This window comes from Seriola dumerili, unplaced genomic scaffold, assembly GCF_002260705.1.
Source record: "Seriola dumerili isolate Sdu_G_001 unplaced genomic scaffold, Sdu_1.0 BDQW01000056.1, whole genome shotgun sequence".
In the NCBI taxonomy this organism is placed as follows: domain Eukaryota; kingdom Metazoa; phylum Chordata; class Actinopteri; order Carangiformes; family Carangidae; genus Seriola; species Seriola dumerili.
The window spans coordinates 6559130-6585937 of record NW_019174311.1 but is presented as its reverse complement, the minus strand read 5'-3'; the positions used below and the strand labels follow the sequence as shown (position 1 = coordinate 6585937).

Here is a 26808-nt window from a genome sequence, read left to right as displayed (position 1 = left end):
GTGATCAGCTTGTTTTTTAAATGTGGCTTTGAAAAAGAGCAGAGCCAAGGAATTTGGAACTGCTGTGGCTTGTGAATCTGGGAGAAAAGACAGGGAAAAAATCTTGGTAATGAATTCGGTATAAACAAAGAAATGAGGGGAGGAAAAAAACAAAAAAAAAGATCTAAGGCTGAACCGGTGAACTGCTGAACTGTGCGAAAAAGCCCAGAGTAACAGTGACAGGGTCTGGGCACTGGGGGGCACTAAGAGGTGGCGCCGTGCCCAGGAAAAAGAGGGACAGCTTTCCAAGATGCACACATATGCACCACACAGTCTGAAACCATACACATGCAATCAAGTCACTGCAAAAAAACAAGAAACTCCACACATGTGTGAGAGCACCCACTAACACAAACACACACACGCACGCACACACACACACACACACACACACACACACACCTCTCTCACCCCTTGCCTTTTCCAGGGCTCTGGCTCCCTCCCTGCCTCTCTTTCTGGCTCTTTCTCTTTCAACAGAGCCAGTTAATTACACCCTACTGCTGCAGGCAGCTTCAAACCACCACTAATTTAGAGTTCCATTACAGTAAACTGTTCCACATGTGCATCCAGGGCTCAGGCAGGCTCGGGTGGCCACGTTTCAGGAAGGAGCAGCCGCCGATAGGCACCCACCCCCATCCTGCCAACACAGCCGTGCTGCCATCTTTCTTTTTCGTACCTTCTTTCTCTCTGTATTTCTTGCTTTCTTTCTCCCTTCTCCTCTTCCGTGCTACCTTTGATTTTCTTCCCCCTTTTTCTGACCCACCCCACATCTCCACTCTATAATCACGTCCTGATACCCAATGCTCGTCTTGGCCTCCCCCACCCGCACCACATCTCCATCCTTCTTCTGCTTATACAACTTGTACCATGACCCTGAGCAGCAGTTCCACTGTGTGGCTAACGCACAAAAACATCACTACAGATTTCACAGTGGCCCTAATGGGAGAAGAGGTAGAGATTGGAAAAACAAAACTGCCAGCAACGCACATACTCATAATATGTAAGTGTGTGTGTATTATGAGTATGTACTTGGCCAGCGCCTGGCCCGTTTGGGTATCTGCCTCATGAACTCAAACCAGGCCCCATAAAGGCAGCGCAATCTGTCTGCGAGCGCTGGGAGAAAAGAGAAGGATAAAGAGAAAAATGAAGGTGTGTGAGCAAAGAGAAAACTCATGGCAGAGAGTGGGACTATATGCATGTGACTTTTGTATCCCCACAGGCGGAAAACAACAGTATATTAATGCAAATGTGAATCTTAAAATGTGCTTCAAGACCTTCAGACCAAGCGGCGAATCGTGTCTGAGTGTTCACATGCACGTCATGAAACAAAGAAATGAACTAGAAAAGAAAGAACACAAGGAGAAACACAGCCTTTTAGAACAGAACCCAGTAACCTTACTCTTCCCAAACACAATAATGAATTAATAAAAGAGTTGGCGCCAGTGTTTTTTAATGAGTCACATCAGCCCAGCAGCTTTTTACAGAGCCATTTATGTTTTATGTTGGGTCCTGTGGTAGGCTAACTTCGCCAGCCCGTCTGGGGCTATAAGGGGATAAGGGGAATTTGGAGTGACCTCATCCCCTGTTAGCCAGGGCCAAATGGGCATGGAGGGCCTCCCCACTTCCCCTGAGCCTGGGGGGCACACAGGAGGCAGCAGGCGGCCAGGCGGGCGAGGAGCACCAGGGCCAGCTATGGGTGGGTTCACGGCTGCTGCTGGGACTTTCCATCATTGCCTAAGAGGTGCACTGTGGCAGTTTAAATTTACTTTGGTTGTTTCTGTAAATAGTGAAGTGTCAGACCTCACAGTAGTTCATCATGTTAGAGCAGACTCATTGGTTACACTTGAGATAATCCATTGATTTTTATCAGAACAAGACGCAGTGTAGCAAATGAAATGAAATCAATCAAGGCAGCGATTTTGGAGACAGCACTACAAGACGAGGCACGCTTTGAGGGAATGAGATTCCCTTGTTTGCTGAGGAGTTTGGATTTCAACAAAAAGATGGAGCAGAACAGAGCAAGAGTAAAAAGGAGGGAGAGAGAGAGAGAGAGAGAGAGAGAGAGAGAGAGAGAGAGAGAGAGAGGGAGAGAGGGAGTGAGAGAACAGTTCCCACAGATTGAATGTCTGTCAAACAAAGGGTATCAAATCCTCTGTGTGCAAAACAACAATTGTGCCTTAAATGTTGTGACGGAGCGAGGCCCCTCAGGCATTAAGAACTGCAGTCAAACATAACAAATAAATCACGGCATCTCAGGAAGCTCGGCACTACACAACCAAGAAAGGCAGTGGGGTTTTTTTTTTTCTAGTCAGCACAAGAAACCACAGGTGATTACTCTGCGTATAAGAGCAGGACTCCGGGTGCCATGGCTGCCCCAGTTTGTTTACTGGAGGACATTTCTTATTTCAATCCAGGAAAACGCTAAAGAATTTACAGTAACTGTGCGTGATGTTACATTGAGTTGTAATTGCATGTTTGTCTTTGTGGATATTTGCCTTTGAAGTCAAATTTTTACGACCTCTTCAGAGACTTCTTTTTGTTTCACTTTTCTGAGTGAGCCCACAGAGTTTCTTGAGCTCCAAAAAATATGCAATTTTATTTATTTTTTTTAAATTTCCTGCGAGGTGAAATAAAAATATGTGTCAATCAGCCGGGGCAGAGCTGCAAGTCAAAACCTTTACTTGAAAAGGATTGAATTGTAAAGTCACAGCCTCAAGATAAATGAACTGCACCATGTATCCTGACAGGAAAAGCTTGGCAGAACCACAGAGTCCTCTCAACCTTTTTCCACCTCTGACTTGCCCACTCCTGTTCATTTTTTTTTTTTTTTTTTTTTTTTTTTTGAGAGAAATCTGTGCATGTCTTCCAGGCACTGACTTCCAATTGTCAACATCATAAAATGATTAATGTTCAGTAACTTTGTAAAGGAAACGACTCAAAGCAGAGAGGGTCTATGTTCAAGTTTTGGGTCGTGGATGAAGTCATACTACCACAACAGTTAAACAATGATTTTACAATCCATGTGTCCTAACTGAGTTGACAGACTGGCTTTTAAAACTGCTGGGAGCAAAGTGAATATTTAGTTTCATCATCACTGCTCAATATGCCCACACAAAGCCATCAGAGTCTGTTTAACTGATTCAGAAAGGACGAAAAAAAAAAAAAAAAAAGATTTAAATGTTCATATTGAAATGGGATCATGAGAGCGTTATCTGATCTTGTCGCTGGCGTCAGCAGTATTTGGCTGTGAAAACAATATCCTCAACACTATTATCTGATGCAAAGCTGACAGCTCCCAGTCTTTCAACAAGTGGCTGGTTAATGGCTCTGAGAGAGACATATAGTGACAGACGGTTCAGTGTCTCCAAACAGATCTGCATACCATCACTTAAAACTTGTTTGACATCTGCCTGCTCTTGGCATCACACAAACACGTATTTGCTTACAGCAACAATGCAAAGTAGCACCTCTGTGTAATCACTTGTCACTTACAGACGTTTTGTTTTTGAGGAGTGGCACCGGGGAGTGTCTTTATGCAATCGTCAAACTTCAATTCCTTTTTTGTTGTTCACTCTCTCTCCTTTGTTTAAACATAATGTCACATAACAAGCTGTGTCGACTTGCAGCGGTGGAGAGAAGCATGGAAAGAGTGAGAACTCACAGTAAGACATAAAACACTTTGTGACATGATGAAGTCATCCTGACAGCTTGTTGTTTCCATGATGTGGTAGAGCTCTTTGGAGTACTCAACATGGAGACTCCAGCAGTGGGTCCAGCAGAGTTAGAAAACACACCACAACAGGAAAAAGCAAAGACAGATGATGTCAGGATATTATGAGCAATAAGGAGAGAGAGCAAGAGAGAGAGACAGGAAATAAAGCAAGAGAAGACAGTCTAAAGTGGCAACATCATGATGGGTACTTTTCTGGAAGTGAAAGGTAAAGTTGGCGCTTCTAACACGTCTCGTGAAGCAATCACTGAAAGAGGAACTGTTGATGATTCTCACAGGCAACTATGAAGGTGTTTCTCTTCCTCAACTCAGAGAGAAAACAATCCTTTCTCTGTATAAAGAGATACATAATGGATGGGTTTCACCACCACCACTTTTAGCCTCGGGAGTCAAAGCAGCACTCAGACACAAGCAGGCCCAAACACACACATGCAAGCACAACATGGAAAACAACTCACATTCACACAAGTTTAACTTTGTGCCAAAAGATCCTTTAATGAGGGCTTGGAAACAGGCTGAAAATGTAAATCCTCACAATCAGAGCGGCACACCTGCAAAAATAGACATAGGAAATGGAGTGGAGATAGTTTCCCCGTTAATTATAGTGTGGCAGCGAGAGAGCCCCTTGATTCCCCCTAAAACCACCTGTCTAACTCCTCCCTACCACTTGGCCTTAATTGCTATAGAAATTCCAGAAAACGACAGGTATCAACAACTCCCAGATTTACTGCTCAAAGCCATGTCACAAAGACAGAAGATTTTGCAATACAGAAGCTTTTATGGGTCAACTGTTGTTTCATTGGCTCCACCTGAAAAGTATCAGCACACAGTACAGCACCAGGTTTTGCAATTTTGTTTCAAAAAAATAAGTAAAATACTCTAAATGTGTGCGTCGAATACAATGGTTTTTGTCAAGTTTTTGACATTTTTAAACTTTGATTGTTTTACTGGAAGAATGAGTCAAACAAATGAAAGAGTATTTATTGATTGCTTGTTGATTGATTGTATTATATTTTTTGATGACATTTAACCTTTTGATCCACACAAACTGCCACTAATCACACTGTTTCAAAATAAGAAAAATAAGCTCTTTTATACTTTTGTTTCTTATTTGTTTTACTTATTTCCAATAGAGAGTGTGTGAGCACTGACTAAAACATTTTAAGGACGGACTGTTGCTTCATGTGTAAATGTTTACAACAACGAAAATGGTTTTGGTGAGGCTATAACACAACACACTCATGATCAGGGCACATGAGTAATGACACATGCACATCTGGAGCATATAACAGCAAACACAAATAATAATTGATTCCAAATTGTCACTGAAGACAAGCAGAACGCTGTGACTGAACACCGTGTTGGTAAAGCCGCTCTGTATGGACAACCTGTCCTTGAAAAAAAAAAAAAAAAAAAAGACCCAAAGGGTGGCTCACTGAAGAGAGGGATGAGCTCCGTTTCTTCCTCTCCAGATGTCACGGACTCTGTGTCAAACTCAAAGACCAGATGACAGCAGAGGGCTGCACAGATATCACTGGCCTTCAAGCAGGAATCCCTCACTCAGCTGTGTGGGTGTTTTCCTTTCAATTCACTTCAATCAAACTGTCCCTCACACTTATGTCAGGTCCACCAGGGGAAATAAGCAGTGGACAGCAGGTGCAAAGCCAAGGGAGCCCAGCTGCAGCACTTTACCTACTGGCCAGTCACTGCTGGAGCAATAAACCAGAGCACTGTGAAAAGCTACAGTCTGACATCAGGTGCTTGATCTTTATCTGATATCCAAATCACACTGTACTAAATGCACTGTGTTCCACATGGCTGTAACAAGTGGAACCTGTTAACCTAGCACATATGCCAGCATCAATAAATAATCTTCACTGACATGAGGCTAACTATGGGAACACAATGAATAAACTTTCATGTAAACTAAGACCAGAGCTGCAGACACACCTCACTCCACAGGAATTAGCCTCTGCTGTTTAAAATGAGGAAAACAATGCTTCTTTATTCCAAGTGTTCATATGCTGGTTATAAAAAAAGAAAAAAAAAAAAAAAAAAAAAAAAAAAAAAAAAAACAGGTCAAGGACTGGTGACTCCTCTGATGAATACACATTCATACACATCAAACACATGCAAGCGTGTACACACACTAACACACACACACACACACATATGCTAATAATAAAGAGCTCCACAGGCAACTGGGTAACACTTGAAACACTCATTAATAAGCACATATGTGCACACAGGCACATGCAGGCACACATACACATGTTCGAGTATGTTTTCATATAAACTCAAGTGTCACAATTATGAGGCAGAGAGAAACAAACACACTAAAACACTGCATGCAAACAAACATGTGCGCCCGGACGTTTTAGTGTTTACACATGGAAATCGGGTCGGATTTCGGGAAAACAATGATTACTTGTCTCGGAGCCTCTAAAGTGTTGCTCACACTCAGTCTCTGACTTCAATTAAAACTGTCGACCCGTTCCCAAGAAAAATGCAGTCTCTCTCTTTCTTTCTCTCTGTTAAAAGAGAGTGAATAGAAGAAAGGAACACAAACAATGACTAAACTTACTGATTCTAAACTTTTAAAGTACAAATGACTCACCAGCTCTCGAGTCGATGAGGCAGACGGACAGATCAAGTACTTGATGGAACGGTCTGATGAGCGGAGCGAGCCAAGGAAAAAGGAGAAAAGATGTGTGTACGTTCATCAGAGTCCTTCTGACAGCACAGACAGAGCAGCAATGAGCCTCTCTCTCTCTCTCTCTCTCTCTCCCCCTCACTCCCCCTCTTGCACTCTCCTCCTCCTCCCCTCTCCCAGTCTCTACCTCTTAAAATCACTCTTTCACTCCCCAAAGACAGGCACACACTCACTCTCTCACTCACTAAGAAATAATTATACTCTCTGATTCATAAAGCCTTCCTTTGTCACGTGACCCAACACTTCAAATATACAGCACATTTTTTCACAAGCCACAGAATGCCTGGAGGGAAGAAAAAGGCCCAGAGAGCTTAAGTTTCTGTTTTTAATTCTCTCTCCCTTCTTTGTCTCCCGGGTGAATTCTTTTTCTCTCCTTCATCTTCTTGGCTAAAGAGTTGGTTTACCTACAAACTGTTTGTGCATGTTGAAATGCAGAGCGATGTCGTGATCTAAGATCATGCATGTTTAATCAGTGCGTTCACTGTTTAATAGGAGAGGATGTTTGAATATTCTCTACAACACATTTCATTATGTTTTGATTGAACACAGACACTGTTGGGTTTCTTCTTCCAAGAACATCTGCGGTTTCACCTGGTCATTTATTTCCTGGTGTGATCAATTTATGGAATTAACATAATCATAACCTATCATAACAACATAATAACCTGTGTGCTCAGGACAGGCATGTAATGTATGTGCTGCTTTTGTGTAACACATGTTTGTGCTTGGCTTTGGTTTTTATTGCTTGCAATGTTTCTGTAACAATCTTCCCATAGCACTGATAATAAATCACAACTACTATTACCATTGCTAATGCTCCAGTATACTACTGAAGGGATATAATATTAAATACAACAAGTATACGGATTCCTATGAAACTAATTAAGGTAGTAAGACACAGAAAACAACTGATACACTGTCTAAATATTCTGCCCTTATTTAGGACAGATGAAAACCAGAATTTAGCATTCAAAGCTAATATTTTTCAGGATACACAACATCTGTCAACATCCTGTTAATCATTATGCAGTTGGGAATATTCTTTTTAAAGTCAAGATTGTTCTTAAAAATCAGCAGAACCTAAATCACTTCAGTCCCCGAAACGAAACTAGTGGTGGCACATCAGCTGCAGGGAAGTCCCGTGTGTGTGAGATGGCAGAGCTGTGCAGCAGCGACAGATTTGGGTGTGCCCCTGAATGTGCCCCTCTCTCCATATGAGATCATATGTTTCAGATCTGTGTTTATGTGTTTGTGGTTCTGGGCGTGTGCCCTATTTTTCTGAATGTAATGTTTCTCAAGTTGTTTTGGTTATGAGGAGCACCTCAAACCTCAGAACTGGGAGGAGAAGGCACACCTCAACTGGCACCTCAGAGCGAAGATCTACTACACTGTCTACTGAGACAGCACATACATGTCAAGGTAAATACATGCATTCTTCTCTCCCGATACAGTAAGCAACATCTAGTTTAATGCGTGTCTAAACCAAGCAAGTGCAGCAAGAATTTTCAAAATAACCAACTTATACATGCACTACTTATTCTGAAACTTCATCTAAAATGATGCCCTTCAGGCATATTGGCCATGCATCACTTCATTCTCCCAGATATCACAGTCTGGAGCAGAATTGCCAACCAATGCAGCATGTGGAACTTTTCTTCTTCTTGGTCTTCCCAGCTACATGTACATTTAAGACCAGCTACAACTGCCGCTTGTGTTTGTAAACCTCAGTAATTGGCCTGATACAGGCAGAGATCTTATCTTCAAATACACTGACCCCAAAGTGTCTCCAGGATAAAGTCAAGCCATCATAATCATTAAAAAAACCTCTCAGCCTCGCTTTCGTTATTCCTATGTGCTTCTAATCTTTATAGCCACATATGGTCTACAGTAGCCTACTGAAATGTTCTTTCATACATTTTTTAATGTGGATTTGCCAGCACATAATCGGGGCAAATAAATGGATAAGCAGTGAGAGGCACTGCTGCCTTTTTGCAGAAACCTTATATTCAGGAAGCGCGGATCTAAGCCATTCTGCAAAAAGCACTTCAGCTGATCCTTATCTCGTTTACATTTGATTTATGTGTTGCCTATGAGGCCACTAAGGCTAATAGAAATCCTTTAACTGTTTGCATAGCAGCACTAAATCAGCAATTGTGTAACATGAAACAAGACGATAAATACAGCTATAGGACAACGAGAAAAGCTAACAGTATATTAGCTGTCAGAGTGATGAGAACTGTGAAGTGTGAATTTCAAGTCAGTGTGATGCCATCAGTCTGACTGAGACCATGTGTTTGTGTCAGAAAGTGCAGTCAAGTGCATGAAGATAGTCGTGTGTGTGTCAGTGCGCGGGGCATGCTGTGCTCCTTATTAAATTATGACACTGAGCTTGAGCAGGGGGGTGTTTAGGATTTGTCTGTGTGTGTGTGTGTGTGTGTGTGTGTGTGTGTGTGTGTGTGTATATGCACGCGCACGTCTGCAGTTCTGAATATGCGTATATGTGTGCTTGTGTCTGTGTGCATGGATGAGTGTGTGTAGGCAGTAGCAGCAAGAAGGTCAGAGGTTACTAGTGTTTGTGTTTCAGTGTCAGTGAAGTGTGCTCCAGGCAGAGATTTATGATCATTGTGTCTGGGAGGCTGTAGAGTGGGGGATAATGAAGATAGATCAGGGTGCTATCTCTCTCTCTGGGCACCACTGGAAACATGGCCTATGGCCCCCGCCATTCTCGTATCATTAACTTCAGCCTGTGACATCATAACGCGCTGCCCTGACATCAATCCTAACACAGTGTGCTCTGACAAAAAGTCGAACACAGAGAGGCAATTCCTCACAGGAAGTCATCTGGCAAACACGGGCATTGTTCGGCTTCTCTGGGTGTGTTTATGAAGATATGAAATATTCATGGAATCATCATACTCAGTCGTGTGTTTCCACTTTAGACTCAACCGTATTTGCATTCACAGAACTATGGAACAGAGGCCTGGGGCTCGCTGGCAAAGGAAGAGGAGCAAAGGCAGAAAGGAAGGAGGAAAAGGGGGGATCGTGAAGGGAGCAAGACAGGGAGGAAGTCAGGTTAGAGGGGTTAAAGGGAGATGGAGTGAGGAGGAGGAGGAGGAGGAGGAGGGGGAGGAGGAGAGGTGTTGGAGGGCGAGAGGGCCACTGGTGCAGGGAATGTGAGAGAAAGGGGTGTGAAATAGAAAGAGGGAGGGAAAGAAAACTGGAGGGTGAGATGGAGAGACGGATGGATTGTAGAAGAACAGGGGGTGGGGCGGGGAAGTTGATGGGATTGGTGGTGGGGAGGTGAGAAGGGGCGCAGGGCGCTGGTGCCTGTGGCGGCAGGTTTTAATCAGTAACAAGATGCCTGTAATGAGATCACTATTTCCCCACATTCAGATTGATGTCATGTGCAGTTTGGTGCCGCACTGAGACAGGCAGGGGGACGCAGGGCGCACGCACACGCCCCGCTCAAGAGTCATTTGCGCGCACATGCAGAAACACATTCATGTGCACACAACACACAAATATACACTTTCTTGGTTACAGACTCAAACACACATCCTGTGAAATGAAGGAGCTCATTCATCCCGCCTGGCAAAGTGCGCTCATTTAGAGTCCAGCCGCCTTGAAGTAAAAACATACACAGAGGAATACTACTCACAGGAAAATGAGTTACTCATGGCAAAGGAGAAATGTATGTGTTAGGGACCGAAGGGCATATACCACTATGTACTCCTCTAACAAAAACAAATGAGCACAAAGCTTGGAAAAGAGTGAGTGAGAGCCAAAAGCTTTTTTACTGCAGCAGAGATGAAGGGAAAAAGAGACGGGGAGGAGGGAGAGAAAGAGAAAATAAAAAGAGGAGTGAGTTTTTTTGTGCATATTTTGGGTTGCATTCAGAGGTTGTCGACACAGCTACCAGTGTGTGTGCCAGCACATGAGCGCTCCTGCCTATTCCCCAACATGTGTGTCCAATGAAAGGTGAACGGCTCTCCTGTCTATACTTTCCTCAAAAATCAGCCATGATGTCACCATGAACCCATCTTGAACCCACCTCTGTCAAAAAGCATTACTCCAGCCCTCCCTCTCTCTGCCTCATTTTCTGTTCCACCTCTCCCTCCTTCACGCTCCGTTCCTGCCTCTCAAATTCTTCACCGAGCTCCCATTCTTTTTCTTTCCTCTTTTTCATATTTCCGTATTCTTCAACATTTCCCCTCTCCCGTCCATGTCTCTTTTCTCTCTCACTGAACCTCTCCCTGAATCGCAGTCTCTTTTTTTTTTTTTTTTTTTTGGCAAGCGTGGTCTAATTGAATCACCAAAAAGCGCAGCCATTTGCCAAAAATGCCAGGATGTTCTGATTATCATAAACTTTGTTTAAGCTGTGGTTTTACAAAAAAAAAAATGCTCCGAGTACATGAGGGGAAGCCAGAAAAATAAAAGCAGACAAAGAGAGGAATCGAGGAGAATGCAAATGAAAAAGGGGAGAGAGAAAGAGAGAGAACACTGGGGAAGAGAGGGGTGGTGGGGGCAGCGAGAAGGCAGCCAGAGAGCCACATATGGAAGTGATTCTGTAATTACTGCAAATCTGTGAGCTCAAAAGGAAAGGTCTTCTTTTCCATGCCTCCTTCCCTGCACATAAAACTGCCCTTGTGAGAAAGCTGGGCACTAAATACTGCACAGGAAACATGAAAAAAAGTTTAAAAGTTTTTATTTGCTTTTGCTTTTTTAGCATGTTGCGTCGGTATATGAATATGTGTACGATGTATGTTTTGTATGTTGAGAATACACACAGGCCTGTGTTTGCTGTTTTTCTGCACAGATGCTGATCATGGGGCTAATTCCACACAGTCTACTACTGGAAAATTTTCTGCATTCTTTGCTCATTTGCTTTGCTTTCCTGATCTTAATCAACCGCCCTGCAAGCTGATTTAAAACAAACTGCGAGATTCAGCCTGGAATAAACTTAAGACTCTCATCAGCCTCACACTTAACTGGCATCATTCTCATAAAGCACACATTCAACAAGGTGTGTGGGTGTGTGTGTGTGGGGGGGGGGGGTTGTTGGTGGTTAGGGGCTGGGTGACAGATAGACAGACAGACAGACAGACAGACAGACAGACAGTGATGAAGAGTGTCTTTTAAGCCTCGGGCTAAGCAGTGCTTTGCAGGTGTGTATGTTGGCAGCGATTCCTGTTCTGCTCAGTCCCCGAACAGTTTCACCAGCCTGTAATTATCTCGTGCCCTGCCATAACGTGTTCTCATGATGGGTGCGTGAGTCTTACTCACACACATACAGTAAACACACACACCGATTGACGCAGCTTGAGCTTCGTTTATTCTTAGACACATCCAATTAATCACGACAGGAGATGATTTATGTAAAGTACACAAGCCTACCTTCTCAGCCCGGAGCTTCAAACGCGAGCACATCCCCCCAGAAGTTTGAAGCGTAAATAGTTGGATGACAAGCGCACGCACGGCGAAGTTTTCTGTGAAGGAGACAAAACAAAGTCATGGACAGTCTTCAGAGGGATCCTCCATTACGGCTCGGCGGCTCGTAAAGATCACGCCATTTGCTCTTACGCTTCAGAGATCATTTCAGTCATTTGTCAGATTACCTTCGTTTGTTGCCAATCCGTCACTGAGTCCCGGCAGCTCAGGGGCGTCGATGGGAGCTACCGAGCGTGAAGATTTATGACACTGTTGCGCCCCCTAGTGATGGAAGGGAGGGCTGCAGCACTCATGCTGTCAGGGCGGATGGGAAGAGATGGAAACACAAGAAACAAAGAAAACAATTAATGCAAGAATATGAAAGTAACAAAATAAGTCAATATTTATTTATGGAAGTGAATAAACAGCAAATCCACCCCCCTGGCCCGTGATAATGTCATAACTAATAATGCCATTACAACATTACAATCATAGAATAATCCTAATGACTATCTCATCCAGTAATCATATACTTGTTTTGGACTAATCAGTTCGAACATGTCATTAAAGCAATTAATTAGATAGAATTAGATATTAGATAGATAGATAGATAGATAGATAGATAGATAGATAGATAGATAGATAGATAGATAGATAGATAGATAGATAGATAGATAGATAGATAGGCATGAATTGTTATCGAGAATGAACTCAAAGGTCTTAAGAAAATAAATAAAACTCCTATGTTAGCAATAGGCTATTAGGAAATCATCAGACGGCAGACTCACGTTCACTTTTCAATTAGTTTTTCTTTTTTTTTTTGCAAGCACTGAGTAACAATACCCAGACTTTACCTGCGGGTCGAAACATTGAAAAAGAAATGGAGACAAGATAAAGAAAAGTGTGCTGGGTTTGATTTGTTTGTTTTTTGTTTTTCTTGTTGTTTGCTTTTTTCAGTATATTTGTCTGCAACGTCACCTTTTAAGTGAACTCTTGTGTAGATAGATAGATAGATAGATAGATAGATAGATAGATAGATAGATAGATAGATAGATAGATAGATAGAATCCTGTTCATGTCAGTGCCTTGGTTTGCCACTGGGAGGCGCTTTCCTCAAGCTGTGTGTAGGTTGGTCCTGCAGGTTCAGTCAGGCGACAGTTTGTTGCTGACTGAATGTTAAAAACTAAATTTGAACATAGGACTAAGCTTGTTTGCTTTTTTAAGTGAAAGTTGACTTCCCCCTCAGAGGAGACCGAGTTTTTTTAACGCGAAAAATAATCAGTCAGAAATATATATATATATATATAAAAAATAAAAAAAGATTTACGTTTTTTAGTAAGCGGAATTTCAACCTCAGTTGAGTGTTTAGGGTTTACTCCAGTAGCGTGTTGTTGGCGGGTCACAGGTCCAGTTGCGCATCTACAGTTTCCTTTGGCACATGGGCTTTAAACTTGGCACTTACCCGATGTTTGGCATGTCTCAGTGTTTACCATCCGTTTGCAGCGCTGCTTGTCACAGAACAAGCAGTCACGGTGAGCCACGCCTATTGTCCATGTGCTTCATCCACCAATCTCTCCATCCCTTCGCACCACACGCTCCGTATTTTGCATAAAATGTGTATCAGTAGGGCAGCGCTCTCGCCGGCACATGCAGAGCGCACATGTAGCGTGGCTTTACTGAACACATACCACGGTCGAATAAGCGCATCAAACTCCCCTCAGCTCTAGATCCCCGCCAATGAAAATGCACAAAAGCGTGAAGGAGAGAGAGGGAGAGAAAGGACTCAGCCAGATACAAAGAGTGAGCCAAATCCCACACAAACAGACACAACACAAGTTGGAGAACGGAAAGGCGGTCACATTTCCAACTCACCTGCAAACGTGATTGATGTGGGTGTTTGTATCAGTGGGTGTGTATGTCATGCCTGACACTCCGTTCACGGATATGCTGACTCTACTTTCTTGGAATTCATGAGAATCGTTTAATCTTCGCTCGTGCAACATCGCATGCGCTCGAGCTGAGGCGCAGTATCCAGAGCGCAGAGGGCATCCAGGTATCTTTGGGGAGTCCTGCCTGTCTGACACACCTCTGTCAGAAACGAACTGAGCACTGAGAGAGACACCTGCCTACACTTTACTGGGAACAACTTCACGCGCACTGGACGCGTTTCCATCACTGCTTCCCAAATTTTTTTTTGCGCTCCATGGAGCAGGTGTTTTACACAAAGCTGTTTCTTGACTTTCTCACCTGTATTCAAAAGACTTTTGCTCCAGTCTAGTGACATTCACTGACGTCTGTCTTCAAGTTCATTTTATGTCATCGACATCAACAAGAGACATGGACAACAGCCCTGGTGGCGGTAAGATTCATTTTAACATGATGTTAACTTGCATGCAGCAACCGCTCCATTATGATAGCAATGATGATTATGAAGTAAGTGTCAAACCTGATTAACGGCTCATTCTTTTATTCATGTTGATACCAAATGGCTAAAGCAATTGAGCGCTGCCTAACATTATTTTTATTTATCATTAAAACTTAAATTTGATTTTAACCCTAAACCTTCCCCTTGGAGATAAATAAAGTATTATCTATCTATCTATCTATCTATCTATCTATCTATCTATCTATCTATCTAATATAATATAATACATCTTTAATTAATGTAACGCAAAGCAGAATTTCTAATGTTCATTCTAATATTTGAATGGTTTTGTAAACCACCCCTCAAAGCTCAAAATGCATTGTTTTCAAATATGTGCATAACTGGTAATTATGTTGTTTCATGTATCACATGCATCAGTAAGAGCACGAAACATCACTTTTGCATGCAATTTTTTAGAATGAACTAATTACTGAGCTGAGTAACTTTATAGCTTTTATCACTGTTTGGGAATATTAGGTTTACATGCACGAGTTCGCTGCTCTTAGATTTAGTCCCTTCAGCTTGTTTCTGTGTTTGATAGAAGTGTAAACCGCAACATTTTTGCGCAAAGTTGTCAAAAAGTTGCTGCACTGCGTTTAAACGTCAAAACGCAGCGCCCGGACTGCAGCTCTACTGTCAGCGAACCGCGCCATATGGCTGTAGTGAGGCTGTCCACTTCCTGTTTCTCATCATGAAAACAAACTCACGTGGAGCTACAGTACACTGGCTGTCACTGTGATCATAATCTGTCAGAAGCACAACTTTAACTGCGCACCGACCCGCTATCATCTCACGGGGGAAAACAAGGAAACTCTGGCGTTAAGGGCGTGTTTGTGTGTTTTATCAAAGCCATCACTGAAGTGGCAGCAGTATAAAAGTTGATAACGGCAGGACTCACATCCGTTAAGTGGTATTAGGCAGCGTTTTCTCGAGGTCAGCCAAAGGTGCACATGCTCTCTGTTTTCCTCTGTTAATTGACGGTGAATCATTTACAACAGCGACGGTCACGTTCCAGCACAGGTGACGGGCGCACCCTGTGCTCCGTCAACATGTTACTCTAATCTGAACACAACACAACACTAAAACCACTCACCGGGTTATGACTTTCTATTTATGTTGATAAAGTGGGCCAGTGTTTTTCAGCGAACACGCGAGGCAGTTAAATGTGTAATCAGAGATAATAGCTGTAGTATTAGCTGTAGTGTTGGTGTTTTATTAGTGTTTGGTGATTGTGTGTGTGTGTGTGTGTGTGTGTGTGTGTGTGTGTGTGTGTGTGTCCAGTTGGCAACGGCCCGTTTTTATTTGTTTATTCAACTGTTTATTTGTGTATTTTTATTGCTTTTATTTACAGTGCATTTTTCAAATTTCTGTAAGTGTTGTGTCACTTTTTCTTCCTCTCATTGGTCTAAATGTAAGTGACCACCTTGAACTGGGTTCACTGACCATTAATATTTCAATAAGCTTACTGGAATGCGCATGGCTTCATTTTACTCATGAGTTCAGTGTGATCTAAACAAAGCTCATAAACTTCATCATAACCTGGCAAATATATGGCTGCAGTGGTGGGCTCTAAGGCTCATAAAGTCCAGCAGATAAAATGAGAGTGTGTGTGTGTGAGTGTGTGTGTGTAGAGATGATTGGGTTGAGGGCGTGGGGGAGCTGCATGTCTTATATGCCATATAACATACAAAATGGGCCCAAGTAGATCATATGCAGATAAATACTGCCATAACAGTATAGGCCTATTATGTATTTCCACTGACTCTTATAAACATAAAGCAGGGGAGGCTAGGGTCACTTGTAACATTGTTTATATCATTGCAAATGTTGGCAAGCCAAAAGTCAGTCCAGCTAATATCTGAAAATGTACAGTCCATCTTCACACATGCATTATGGAATATTTGCCAGAATCCAAACTGACTTGTACAACCTTGACCTCACGTTAAAGGTCAGTTGTAATACGGTGTTGTAACACTGCAAATATTTAGTCTTCCTTGACACCAACATTTTTCTCAGTAACACTATAATTGTATTAGTATGCTATTAGAGTAGGTCACATTTGGTTGTGAAATGGTGCTCGTATAGTAAAAACAGACTTTCCCCACTGACCACTACGTAACTTCATGCACTTTGTTTTTTCACTAAAACTTCCACTGACACTCCCTTGGTGGAGCTTTTCTGCATTATTCTCAGCATGATTAAAGTACACAGACCCCTAACTCCAGGCCATTCCTCGCCATCAATTGGAAACCGTCATTACTATGGTTTCCAAGTTTACATCGCTGACAAAAAATTTCAGGAAAAAACCCATCAGTAAGGATCAAGTGTTGCCAACAACAAAATTCATAACTCCATAAAGTCAGCCATGATATTATAATCTATATTACAAGCTGTGTAGTATAAGATAACCACACTTATCATCAAAAACTCTAGCATCTCCAAAATATATGGGCAATGAAGGTATTAAAAAAGACAGACATGTGAGTCCACAAAAATATGAATGTGTCTTTTTCCTGGATTGCAAACAGGACATGCAGAACAGGGTTTACTGACATCACTGAGTTTCTGAATGGGAGAAACTGAGTGGTACAACTGATCTGTGTTACAACTGAACTCCTTCTCCCCTATTCCAATACATTTAACTGTATCATTACCAAAACAGACTGAAGAAAACAACTTAACTGTATAGGCCACAAAATGTACCAGCCTGTAATTCACCTGAAATTAGGTGGTTTTAGAAGAATTTTATGATCTTGTGCAGTTCTTCAGTATATAAACTTGGGTCTGGCCACATGCTGACACATAAATTTCACCCTACTGTTTATAAAGCGCCTAGCTGACAGTGCAGACGGTGCTGCTGGTGGTGCACACTCAGACCACCCCGGCGCATAACATGCTGGTCTATTTAATTTGGCTCTTCAATTATAAGCCCCTGGCGGACTGTAGGAGCTCTGGCTCCTGGCAGGAGCTGCAGCTTCATGTCTTCCCAGTGAAAGCTCCGTCAAAAGCCTCCTCACGTGGCTTCCCTTGCAGAGCCGCGTGCGACGCGTGAGATAGCCGGGCCCGCCTCCCGCCTCCCGCTGCTTCCCCGCTCTCACGGACGCCTCTGTGTTGATGCCGCCTGCGGTGATGGTGAGGGAGAGCTTGGTCAGTGGGTCAGCGATTTCAAGCATTAACTTTTCTCTCTCTCTCTCTCTCTCGTCACGTTTGCCCGCCTCATGCGCCGTTTGCTTGTATTGAAATCAACCGCCCCCTCCCTCCCTTGGATCAGAGACCTTGCAGTGTGGTTGAAGCTGACTCAGTTTTGACTCTGCAACATCTGTCCCGAGCCCATCGGCTCAGGGCACACATACGCCCAGGGTGTGTTTCAGCTGGAACGTGACTCTGCTGTTAAACATAACATCTCTCCTCTCATCCGCTGCGCTGAAACAGATAGCGGATTAAATCTCTGAGAGGCTGAAACTCTGCTCCTGATAAAATCGCATAACCTTGAAACGGATGTTTTCAGTCCGTGTTTGACACAGAGTGAGTGCCAGACCAATTCAGCCACAACAACCATGACACCCAGCGTATTTAAGTACTGATTTTAAATCACAGTCTGCCATTTATAAATTATGACTATCGACTGTAACAATCTAACACAGTCTGTCCTGATAACTGCTTGAGCCAGAGCTTGATGCAGCACCAGTCTGGAGAGATGCTGGAGGCACATGGACACAATTTGATCAAGTTCCTGTGATATTGACCTACTTACAGTCTGAGTTAATGAAGTCTACTGCAAACACCCAAGTAGTGCTCACAGACTGGTTGTGTTCAGTAGCACTATGTTTCTTTTTATTGGCCATACATATGTACTGGCATAGCATAATGAACACTTTTTTGCTCTCAGGAATCCATCCTATAGCCCATGTTTTTATAAACCCTACACCACAAGGGCAGGCATACACTATGGTCACTTTAACTGTAGGCTATCTGTGGCTGTCTCTCCATGTCCTGCATTTCAGTGAACCAGTGAAAGTGAAAGATAAAGGACGAGAGAGAAAAAGAGAGAAAAGAAGAGAGGAGCTGTTGTGCCTGTGAACTGCTCACTGCTCACGTTTCTCTGCCTGCCTCCAGTCCCAGGCAGATTAGTGCTTGCACGGGTAGGCTAAGCTTAAAATGGGCACTGAGGACTGATTGACTCCACAATTAATGCTGTCTGCTGTGACCTAAATTGTAACTGTCTTGTGCACTCTGTGACAGTGTGCATGGCAATCCTGTTTGGTCTGTGTGGGAAATCCCATAGAAGATATAAAATCCTCCAAGAAAACCATGTGAAGTTTGATGTAGCTGCAACAGCCTGCATGTGGCTGCTGACCAGCAGGATAGTCACCTATAGTTACCAACATATTTCACTAACAACAAATTTGAATGTTTTTATATGGAAATAAGAGGAACTGCATATAATAATATAATATATCTCCTAACAGTTCAGTATAGAAGTTGGTTGATGTTACAGGCTGCCAATAAAAACACAAATATAAACAGTAATGCTGCCTAACACCTAATCAGTTGAAGCTTTCTGCAATGTTTTCATTGTAGATTGGAACTGTATTAACCTTGATACATGCAGGTGATAGTTTTGGTACCCGCCCATCACTACTGGAAAGCAGGCTGTAAAACGGATTGTTAATTGACAGTGTTTACAGCACAGTGGCTCTCGGGGTCATTCATAAACACTGTAGGCTACATGTGAGTCTTCAGGTGGACAAGCAATGTGTTTGAGTGGGGGCTGGGCCACCACTGTCTACATGTAAGCTCAGGAAGAGGTGAGGCTCAGACTTGTGTCTGCTGGTTCTGTCTATGGCTCTGGCATGAGTCAACAAATCCACCAACACGTGCTGGTTGAGGGATTATCAAAACATTTGAGCTAAACAAATACTTTGTGCAGCAAAGGGCGACACAGCAACACAGGGACCAGCCTGCTGCACTTATGCATGATTTTCCACAAACAAGGCAGAGTTGGCTTAACCACTATACCATATGTATTTCGGATGTTTGTTAAATCCTATGTTGCATGTGTAAGCCAATCATGAAGGAAGTTTTAAATTGGGCCCATATTTGTTTCTGTTACTTTGAATGCTTGCCTCAGTTTGCATATAATTTGTCATTCTGAGCATCTCTCTGCTGGACTCTACTGTACACTGAGTTACATTATTACAGCAGTCCAGTCATAGCCTACAGTTGAGGCTTTTCCATTGCAAAAACGTGACTCACATTCTCCAACTGATGGTGGCGCATGAACAGCAGTGGCTGAGACTTTGTGCCATCTCATGCCCGGGTAGCTTCCCAGTCAGCGTATGTTTATAAACACAGCTCTGACTTCAGATTGTTGTATATTTCAACACGGGACTGCGGATTTGGTTCGGCCAGTAACCGTGTCAGGAGCCCATGCATGTGAGGCGGCGGTCAGGTGTCGTGCTGTTAGCTGGCGCTGGGCACGGTGCCAGGGGAGCGAGGCTATTATTGGAGCGGAGGAGGCAGCAGACCCCGCAGACACGTGAGGCCGTGTCTCAGCTCATCCACAACGCATGACTAGAAATGCGCGCGCGAGAGAGAGAGAGAGCGAGAGAGAGAGAGAGAGAGAGAGAGAGAGAGAGAGAGAGGAAAGCGAAACTTCAGGGAAGAAAACGTAAACACACAGCTGAACGGGAAAAAAAATCCACATATCTATATGGTGCCCATATAAATACTGCATTGGCATGAGACAGGAATTATTAACAGAAAGCAGCGCTTCGTTGGTGCTTCCAGAGGAAGCCTGCCTGCTTTGTTGCTGTGCTACCAGCAGTATTTTTAGCGCCCACTTTATCCGCTTGAGCGCACCATTACGCCTATTACACTCAGGATGAGGCAACGACGCTGCAAATTCTCGGAGCTGTTCTCTGCTGCCCAGAGGTTGTGCAACATTACATCACATCACATCCAACGTTGTAGAGCAGCTGAACGGTTTCTAAGGAGATATTGATGGCCAGCTTAATTTTATGATACGTTTATAAATGATGAATTCAGCCAATAATTTACAGTAGTCTACATATATGGCATACAAAAATGAATGCCACTTCTTATCGATATCTGAATGATGATGTATGCTTTAATTATATGCTTTAATTAGGAGCTCAAATAGAATCTGAAATCTCAGCTCAGAGGTCTGACGTCTTCCAATCTTCCCCATGTCTGCAGGAGGTGGAGTCATCTTGTATGCAGGTTCCTCTGGCAGTGCCAGTCCCAGCCCTGGCAGTCCTTCCAGTGGGTACCAGACGCAGTCACCCTCTTCGCACTCCCAGCCCTCATCTCCAGAGGAGGTTACCTTAACAGAGATTGGGCCACTGAAACAGAGGGCAGCTGGGTGCACCACCCCATCCTCCAAACTGATATTCCAGTTCCCAGAGGTCTACAGCAGCCCCTCGGTAGCAGCCACTCCACAGCATACCTACGCACACCCCATCGCAGGAAAGAGGCCGTGCGGTTTCCCGGGAACTTTCACCAGTTAGTGTTTCCTCACTGTCAATATGCATAAAGATTTATTTTTTATCCCTTGATGTAAGTTTTTGCAGCTTATCTAACTGTCTTTTTGCCCTTCCTCAGAAACAGGTGGAATGGTCCTGCTTTGCAAAGTCTGCGGGGACATAGCATCTGGCTTCCACTATGGAGTGCATGCATGTGAAGGTTGCAAGGTAAGTCCTGATCACACAAACTTTGTGGAACAACTAAACAATGTGTTGCTCTTGGTACACCAGTTTAATCTAATATATGCATATATATTTATGTTTCAGGGTTTCTTCCGCCGCAGCATCCAGCAGAACATCAACTACAAGATGTGTGTGAAGAATGAGAACTGTCTGATCATGCGCATGAACCGAAACCGTTGCCAGCACTGCCGCTTCAAGAAATGCCTCTCTGTTGGCATGTCAAGAGATGGTGAGACATCCTGACACATTTTTAATGAGAGAGACCCTCGTGTAGTTCTGCCAGAATACCACAGTGCCCTGATTAGCCAAAGCAGCAGGGAAATGGGCAGCCAGAAAGAAGAGCAGCACTGATATGTAGGTCTGTGTGAAAAATTTAATGCGGAAAGTCTTTTGAGGTCATCGTGCCAGTAGCTCAGGCACTCACTCGATCAGCAGACCTGCACCTGCCTTGCCCTTCTACTGTGTCTGCACTACCAAAGATTTCCATCTGGCCTTGTATCACTCTCTTAAGTTTCTCAGTGTCTTTCCCCTGCCCTTTGCAGCATCTTCCCACAGTACTGTTACCTCTAAACTCTTGTTCAGTTCAGCCCCTCCTCCTCCATGTCCCCTCAGCTCTCTTACATCTCCCCCTCAGACAATGATTTATGAGAAGAGGAGCCTTGAAGTCCCCGAAGCTATCTATCATCTAGAAAACTGCAGCAAACACAGGAATTATTTTAGGAAATTGGAACAGGGTCAACTTGATTACCTTGTATCTGCCCATATAACATCTTACTGCAATTAATGAGGGATAGGGGCAACAATTAAGCAAGGGATGCAAAAAAAAAAAAAACAGCCAGTTGTTGTGACAGAATTTATCAGCCTAGTTTTAGCACTGATAGCTGAACATTGATTGATCACCTATGATCATAGATTAAGAAAACAGCAGCGCTGACCTAGAAAAACAATGCAGAATTTGGCCTGTAGTGTACTCATACATCATGACCTACTTGGTGTAGTTTTCCTGTCTTCTGCCTCTCAGTATGGTTTCTGCTTATCTCCACCCTCCGGTACCCTGCATTGCCTAATCTAGTAAAGAGGTTAGTGTTATTTCTGCATGTGCTTGACACTTTTGGTTGAGAGAGAAAATAGGGTGTCAAAATGCAACTAAACAAGAGAACGAACAGTCAAATTGACCCTCATCGGGTAGATTTTAGAAAGCGTTAGGGACCACAACCTAGAAACCCCTTTTTGCTCTGTTTCAACCATTACAAAAACAGGAAAACCGCATGCAACTGCCTGCAGCCCACAATAAATAGTACACCCTGATTTCACACCAGGCAGCTGTGTGACTTTGGCTCTATAATATAGGCAAATATTTAAGTCAGTTGGCATGACGGCACACTTTTCTTCTTCTAACCAGAGCAACATTTTTAGGACAACAGCTCATTAGTCCGCTTTTGCCTCTTTTTAACCATGATGAAAGGGATTAATCTCATGCTATGCTGGCAGAAAACAGAGTACTGTATATTTGGTAACATACATAATATCTACTGTGCATATTACTGGGTAAAGTAAATTGCCTCATTTGACCCAACATGATATGTTTTTATGTAAAGTGGTTATATTTAACACAAGGGAAAACTGTACATTGTTTTACAAATATTATGCTGCCATATAAATTTTCTGCTCCACTCAACAACAAAAAAAAATCATGTACACTATACCCACAAAAATCTTTGAAGCTGTACCAGATCAACTTTTCTGCTTCATCTAACTCCAACTTGCACACACACACACACACACCTCCCCCACACACACACAGACACACTCTCACTTTCAATGTATCACCGTCTCTCACATCAGTCTACACTTACTCACTACTCTCTCCTAAGCTCATTTATGCTCTTCAAGCCCACCTCTCTCATCCTTCTCCCTCTTATGATCCAAGTGCCAGTGACATCACGCTCACGTTGTCCCACTGCCCTACTTACAAATGGAGGGAGGGAGGGAGAGGGAGAGGAAGGAGCCAGGGGTGGATAGAGGAGAGGATGAGGCAGATGGTAGCAGGGGGTCTATAAATAGCCTCTCCAGCTGATGGTTACTGTGGGAAGGGGGATGGGGAGTTTTCATCTCACAGCTTGTGTGATTCTCCTTGAAATCATTCAAAACTTTAGAAGTTGTTTGTGCTTTTGATCTGTGCATCTGTATAAGGAGGTGTAATGAGTAACTTTTTCACCATGGTTAGCTTTCAATTATAGCCAATATAATTTACACTAGCAGTCCTGTGCTTTCTAAATAGCAACACTGTATGTGAAGAATGCACCTGCCTCTTGATCTTAAAGATATGAATTTGTCTTGGTTGTCATTCGAGTGCTTGTATCTTTATGTTAATGTAGAATGACAGTGAGCATTCTATACAAGCAAAATTATATATATAACATTTATCTCAAATTAGTCTTAAAAAAAATCACAAAAATGTCGAAGTTGTCACAGTGACTGGAGGCTGATCTGTTCTCACTGTTTGTGTCTTCCATAGCTGTACGTTTTGGCCGCATCCCTAAGAGAGAGAAGCAGCGACTTCTGGATGAGATGCAGAGCTACATGAACAGTCTAAATGAGTCGGCCGCCATGGACATGGACTCATCTTCGGTGAGGGATGCTCCCCCCAGCCCAGAAGATGGCAACTCAAAAGAGGCCATTGGGGCCATCTCCAGAGCCTACCGTGACATCTTCACCAGCAGCAACACCAGCAGCCAGGAGAGAGTAGCCAAGAGGGCTAACATCACCACCAACAAAAACACATCTCCCTTTTCTCAGGATGCCAATTTCCCTCAAGTCTCATCTCACCCCAACTCCGCCCAGAGTTATCAGTCTTGCCCTGTTGCCCCTGCCACTCTATGCCCAGTTGTCCCTAATGACAACCAACCTACATTCCACAATGTGGATAACAATCGCTACACCTACTTAGTGTCAACAAACCAGAACCATCACCAGTCTAATGGAACAACACCTCAAAGGGGCAGCTCTGCCGATCATAACAGTTTTCGCAACGCAGGAAGTGCCACAAATCAGCCCTCCTGCCCATGGAAGTTAGCTCAGGGAGCTAAAGTGCTGGTAAGTGCAGGGAGCATACTAAATTAGATTAAAAGTCCCATGTTGTCTTGTTTGATCAATCATTTTTCATTATTTCTATGTCTTTTGTCTTTCTTTAAGGCCTGTCCTCTCAATGCGTGCCCTGTATCAGGGGTAGAGCGTACGAGTCAAGAGATATGGGAATCATTCTCTCATTGTTTCACTCCTGCTGTCAAGGAGGTTGTAGAGTTTGCAAAGGGCATCCCAGGATTTCAAGAGCTTAGCCAACAAGACCAGGTCATGCTGCTCAAATCAGGCACCTTCCAGGTAATGACATGTATTTCAAATGATTAATATTGCTAGTAAGAAATGCAGAATTTGTGACTCCTTCCTTATGAGTTCAAATGTTATATGTTAATATTGTTGGTGTAAGTATTTATCTCAAACTAATCTTTGCGTTCCTCCTCTTTTTTCTCTCATCACTTGTGTGTTTAGGTTCTGATGGTGAGATTCTGCACATTGTTCAATGCTGAGGAGCGTACGGTGACCTTTCTAAATGGCCAAACTTACCCCCTGTCTACCCTGCGGGCTTTGGGCATGGGTTCCCTGCTGGACGCAATGTTTGAGTTCAGTGAGAAGTTGGGTTCCCTGAGGCTAGAGCCTGATGAAATGGCTCTCTTCATGGCTGTGGTGCTGGTCTCTGCAGGTGAGAGAGGGGCACACTTTACTTAATGAGAAGTAAAACTGTGGCAAAAGCTGCAGAGCAGTGACACATTAATGAGCTAATTATGTATTAACTGTGTCTGTCAACAACTCACACTGGCATCCTCTGTGCTCCTCAGACCGTTCTGGGATCTCGGACATGTGGGCTGTAGAGCAGCTCCAAGAGGGTCTGATTCGTGCCCTACGGTCACTGATTACCCAACGTCGTCCAGATGACACCGCCCTCTTCCCCAAACTCCTCCTGCGCCTGCCGGACCTGCGCACCCTCAACAATCTGCACTCCGACAAACTTTTGGCCTTTCGCATTGACCCTTGAGCAGGCCACTTGTTCACAGAGCACACAGACAAACTATTTTACACAACATATACAGTACGACGCACGCGCGCGCGCACACACACACACATTATCTTCCGAGGGCACGACCTCCTTTAAAATTGAGGAACAAGGAATATTGCAATCTGAGGAGTGTTTCTCAAAAGGATAAATGAGGGCAGTGGTAAGCCTACTTTTGATTCACTATTAATCTTCATGCAATGCTTTGGGACAAATGAGCATACACATACAAACTCATGTATACACTTAAACCTCAACACCTCTTGAAAGACAATGTTCCAGTAAAAAAATAAATAATTCTGTAGAGTTACTATTACCCTTTTGGACAGATCATTTGTGCATTTGTTCATTATCCAGCATACTTAAGAATAAAAGCCAGTTCACTTCTGTTTATTCCTTAAATCATACAGTATAAACAGGCCATCACTAAGCTGCAGCTGAGACGGATATCATAGATTTAAACAGTTATTACTTAGGGACCATTAGTGATGATTGACTTCATGTCAGTTTGTGTTTAAGAGAAAGGGAACCTGTATATAATACATAGCAAAATCTGAAATTTTAAGGTAATTGTGTATCACTGTTTCACAAACATGCCATCTGCATTAGCACTGGAATGAGACCACTATTTTAATGTGTCACTTGTGCACAATTTTGACTAATCTTCCAGATAACATTTGACACACCTTGGGTTTCAACATGCCAACTTCATTAGTCAATGGTATTTTCTATGATTTCACAAAAACATTGTGTCTGCGTATATTGTATCACATCTGGACAGATGGAGTTGCTCCATGCATGTTGGGTTTTGTAGTTCCTTTGTTGATTTTTGTTGCTGTAAATATTATTTTACCCCAATGTTATGTATCAATGACTGAACTGATATATATAATGGATCGGACAGATGAGTTCGGTGTGAAGAAGAATGTACTGACCTTCCTGTACTAGATGGGGGTTTGGCCATGCCAATGGGGCTTTTCACAGGAGAATAAGTAGTGGGGATTCTCAGACGGCTTAGACACACTTCCTGCTATCAGATGATGTAACCAACCAGCATAATCCCTGAAATCACCAGCACTCACTCCACATCCACCCCTCCTCTGCCCCCAATGTTTGTCATACAAACACAAGAGACATTTTTGGGTGAGAGATCTTGTTTGATTGGTCTTCTCACTGTTTGCTTGTTTGATTATGGCTGATCGAGCACATCTTGTACATTTTGTAAATCTTTCTTCCTAAATAGAAATGATATAATGATATAAAGTTCAAATTATGTATTATTCAACTTGTGTGTTGTTCTTTTGTGTGTCCATTTATAAGATGCGCCGAGTAGTCAGGCCTGTGCAGATAGGGAAAATGTGTAATGTAACTGAAAGTTATGTTGGAGTTATCACAATTAACACACGTTTATAGCCTACCCTGTGTGCAGTTAGAGTGTGGATGTTAAACTCCTCTTAAATGGTGATTGCATTGAAATCCATGCATGAAATCCAGGTAAGAAATCCAGGTTAGACAGCATTAAACTACATAGTTGATGACGATTATGTTATGTTGTACACAGCTGGACGTTTTTGGCGTCTGTGTCGATTTGATCAGAAAACACGAAAAAAAACTACAAATCATACTTACCTCAAA

At 43.1% G+C, this 26808-nt stretch overlaps 2 protein-coding genes across 3 annotated transcripts in view; one reads left to right on the top strand and one right to left on the bottom strand.

Moving 5' to 3' along the window:
- The window catches only part of rarg (retinoic acid receptor gamma), a 44671-nt gene extending 32562 nt beyond the window's left edge, over positions 1 to 12109 (bottom strand). Inside the window, exons 1-2 of one of the 2 annotated variants that reach the window (XM_022741517.1) lie at positions 12098 to 12109; positions 11877 to 11968 (exon numbers count right to left, since the gene is read on the bottom strand). The gene's annotated coding sequence lies outside the window, so the exon portion shown is untranslated. Of the gene's footprint in view, positions 1 to 6386; positions 6481 to 11876; positions 11969 to 12097 lie in introns of those variants that run through there. The other variant, XM_022741516.1, reaches the window with a different exon arrangement.
- A 1533-nt stretch (positions 12110 to 13642) lies between these two features.
- On the top strand, positions 13643 to 26383 carry LOC111219063 (nuclear receptor subfamily 1 group D member 1-like). Its single transcript, XM_022741644.1, has 8 exons — positions 13643 to 14268; positions 20554 to 20859; positions 20959 to 21047; positions 21147 to 21291; positions 23581 to 24158; positions 24258 to 24443; positions 24612 to 24822; positions 24959 to 26383. The coding sequence occupies exons 1-8, from the start codon at positions 14223 to 14225 to the stop codon at positions 25153 to 25155; spliced, it is 1758 nt and encodes a 585-aa protein (XP_022597365.1). The 5' UTR covers positions 13643 to 14222; the 3' UTR covers positions 25156 to 26383.
- The last annotated feature ends 425 nt before the right edge of the window (positions 26384 to 26808 follow it).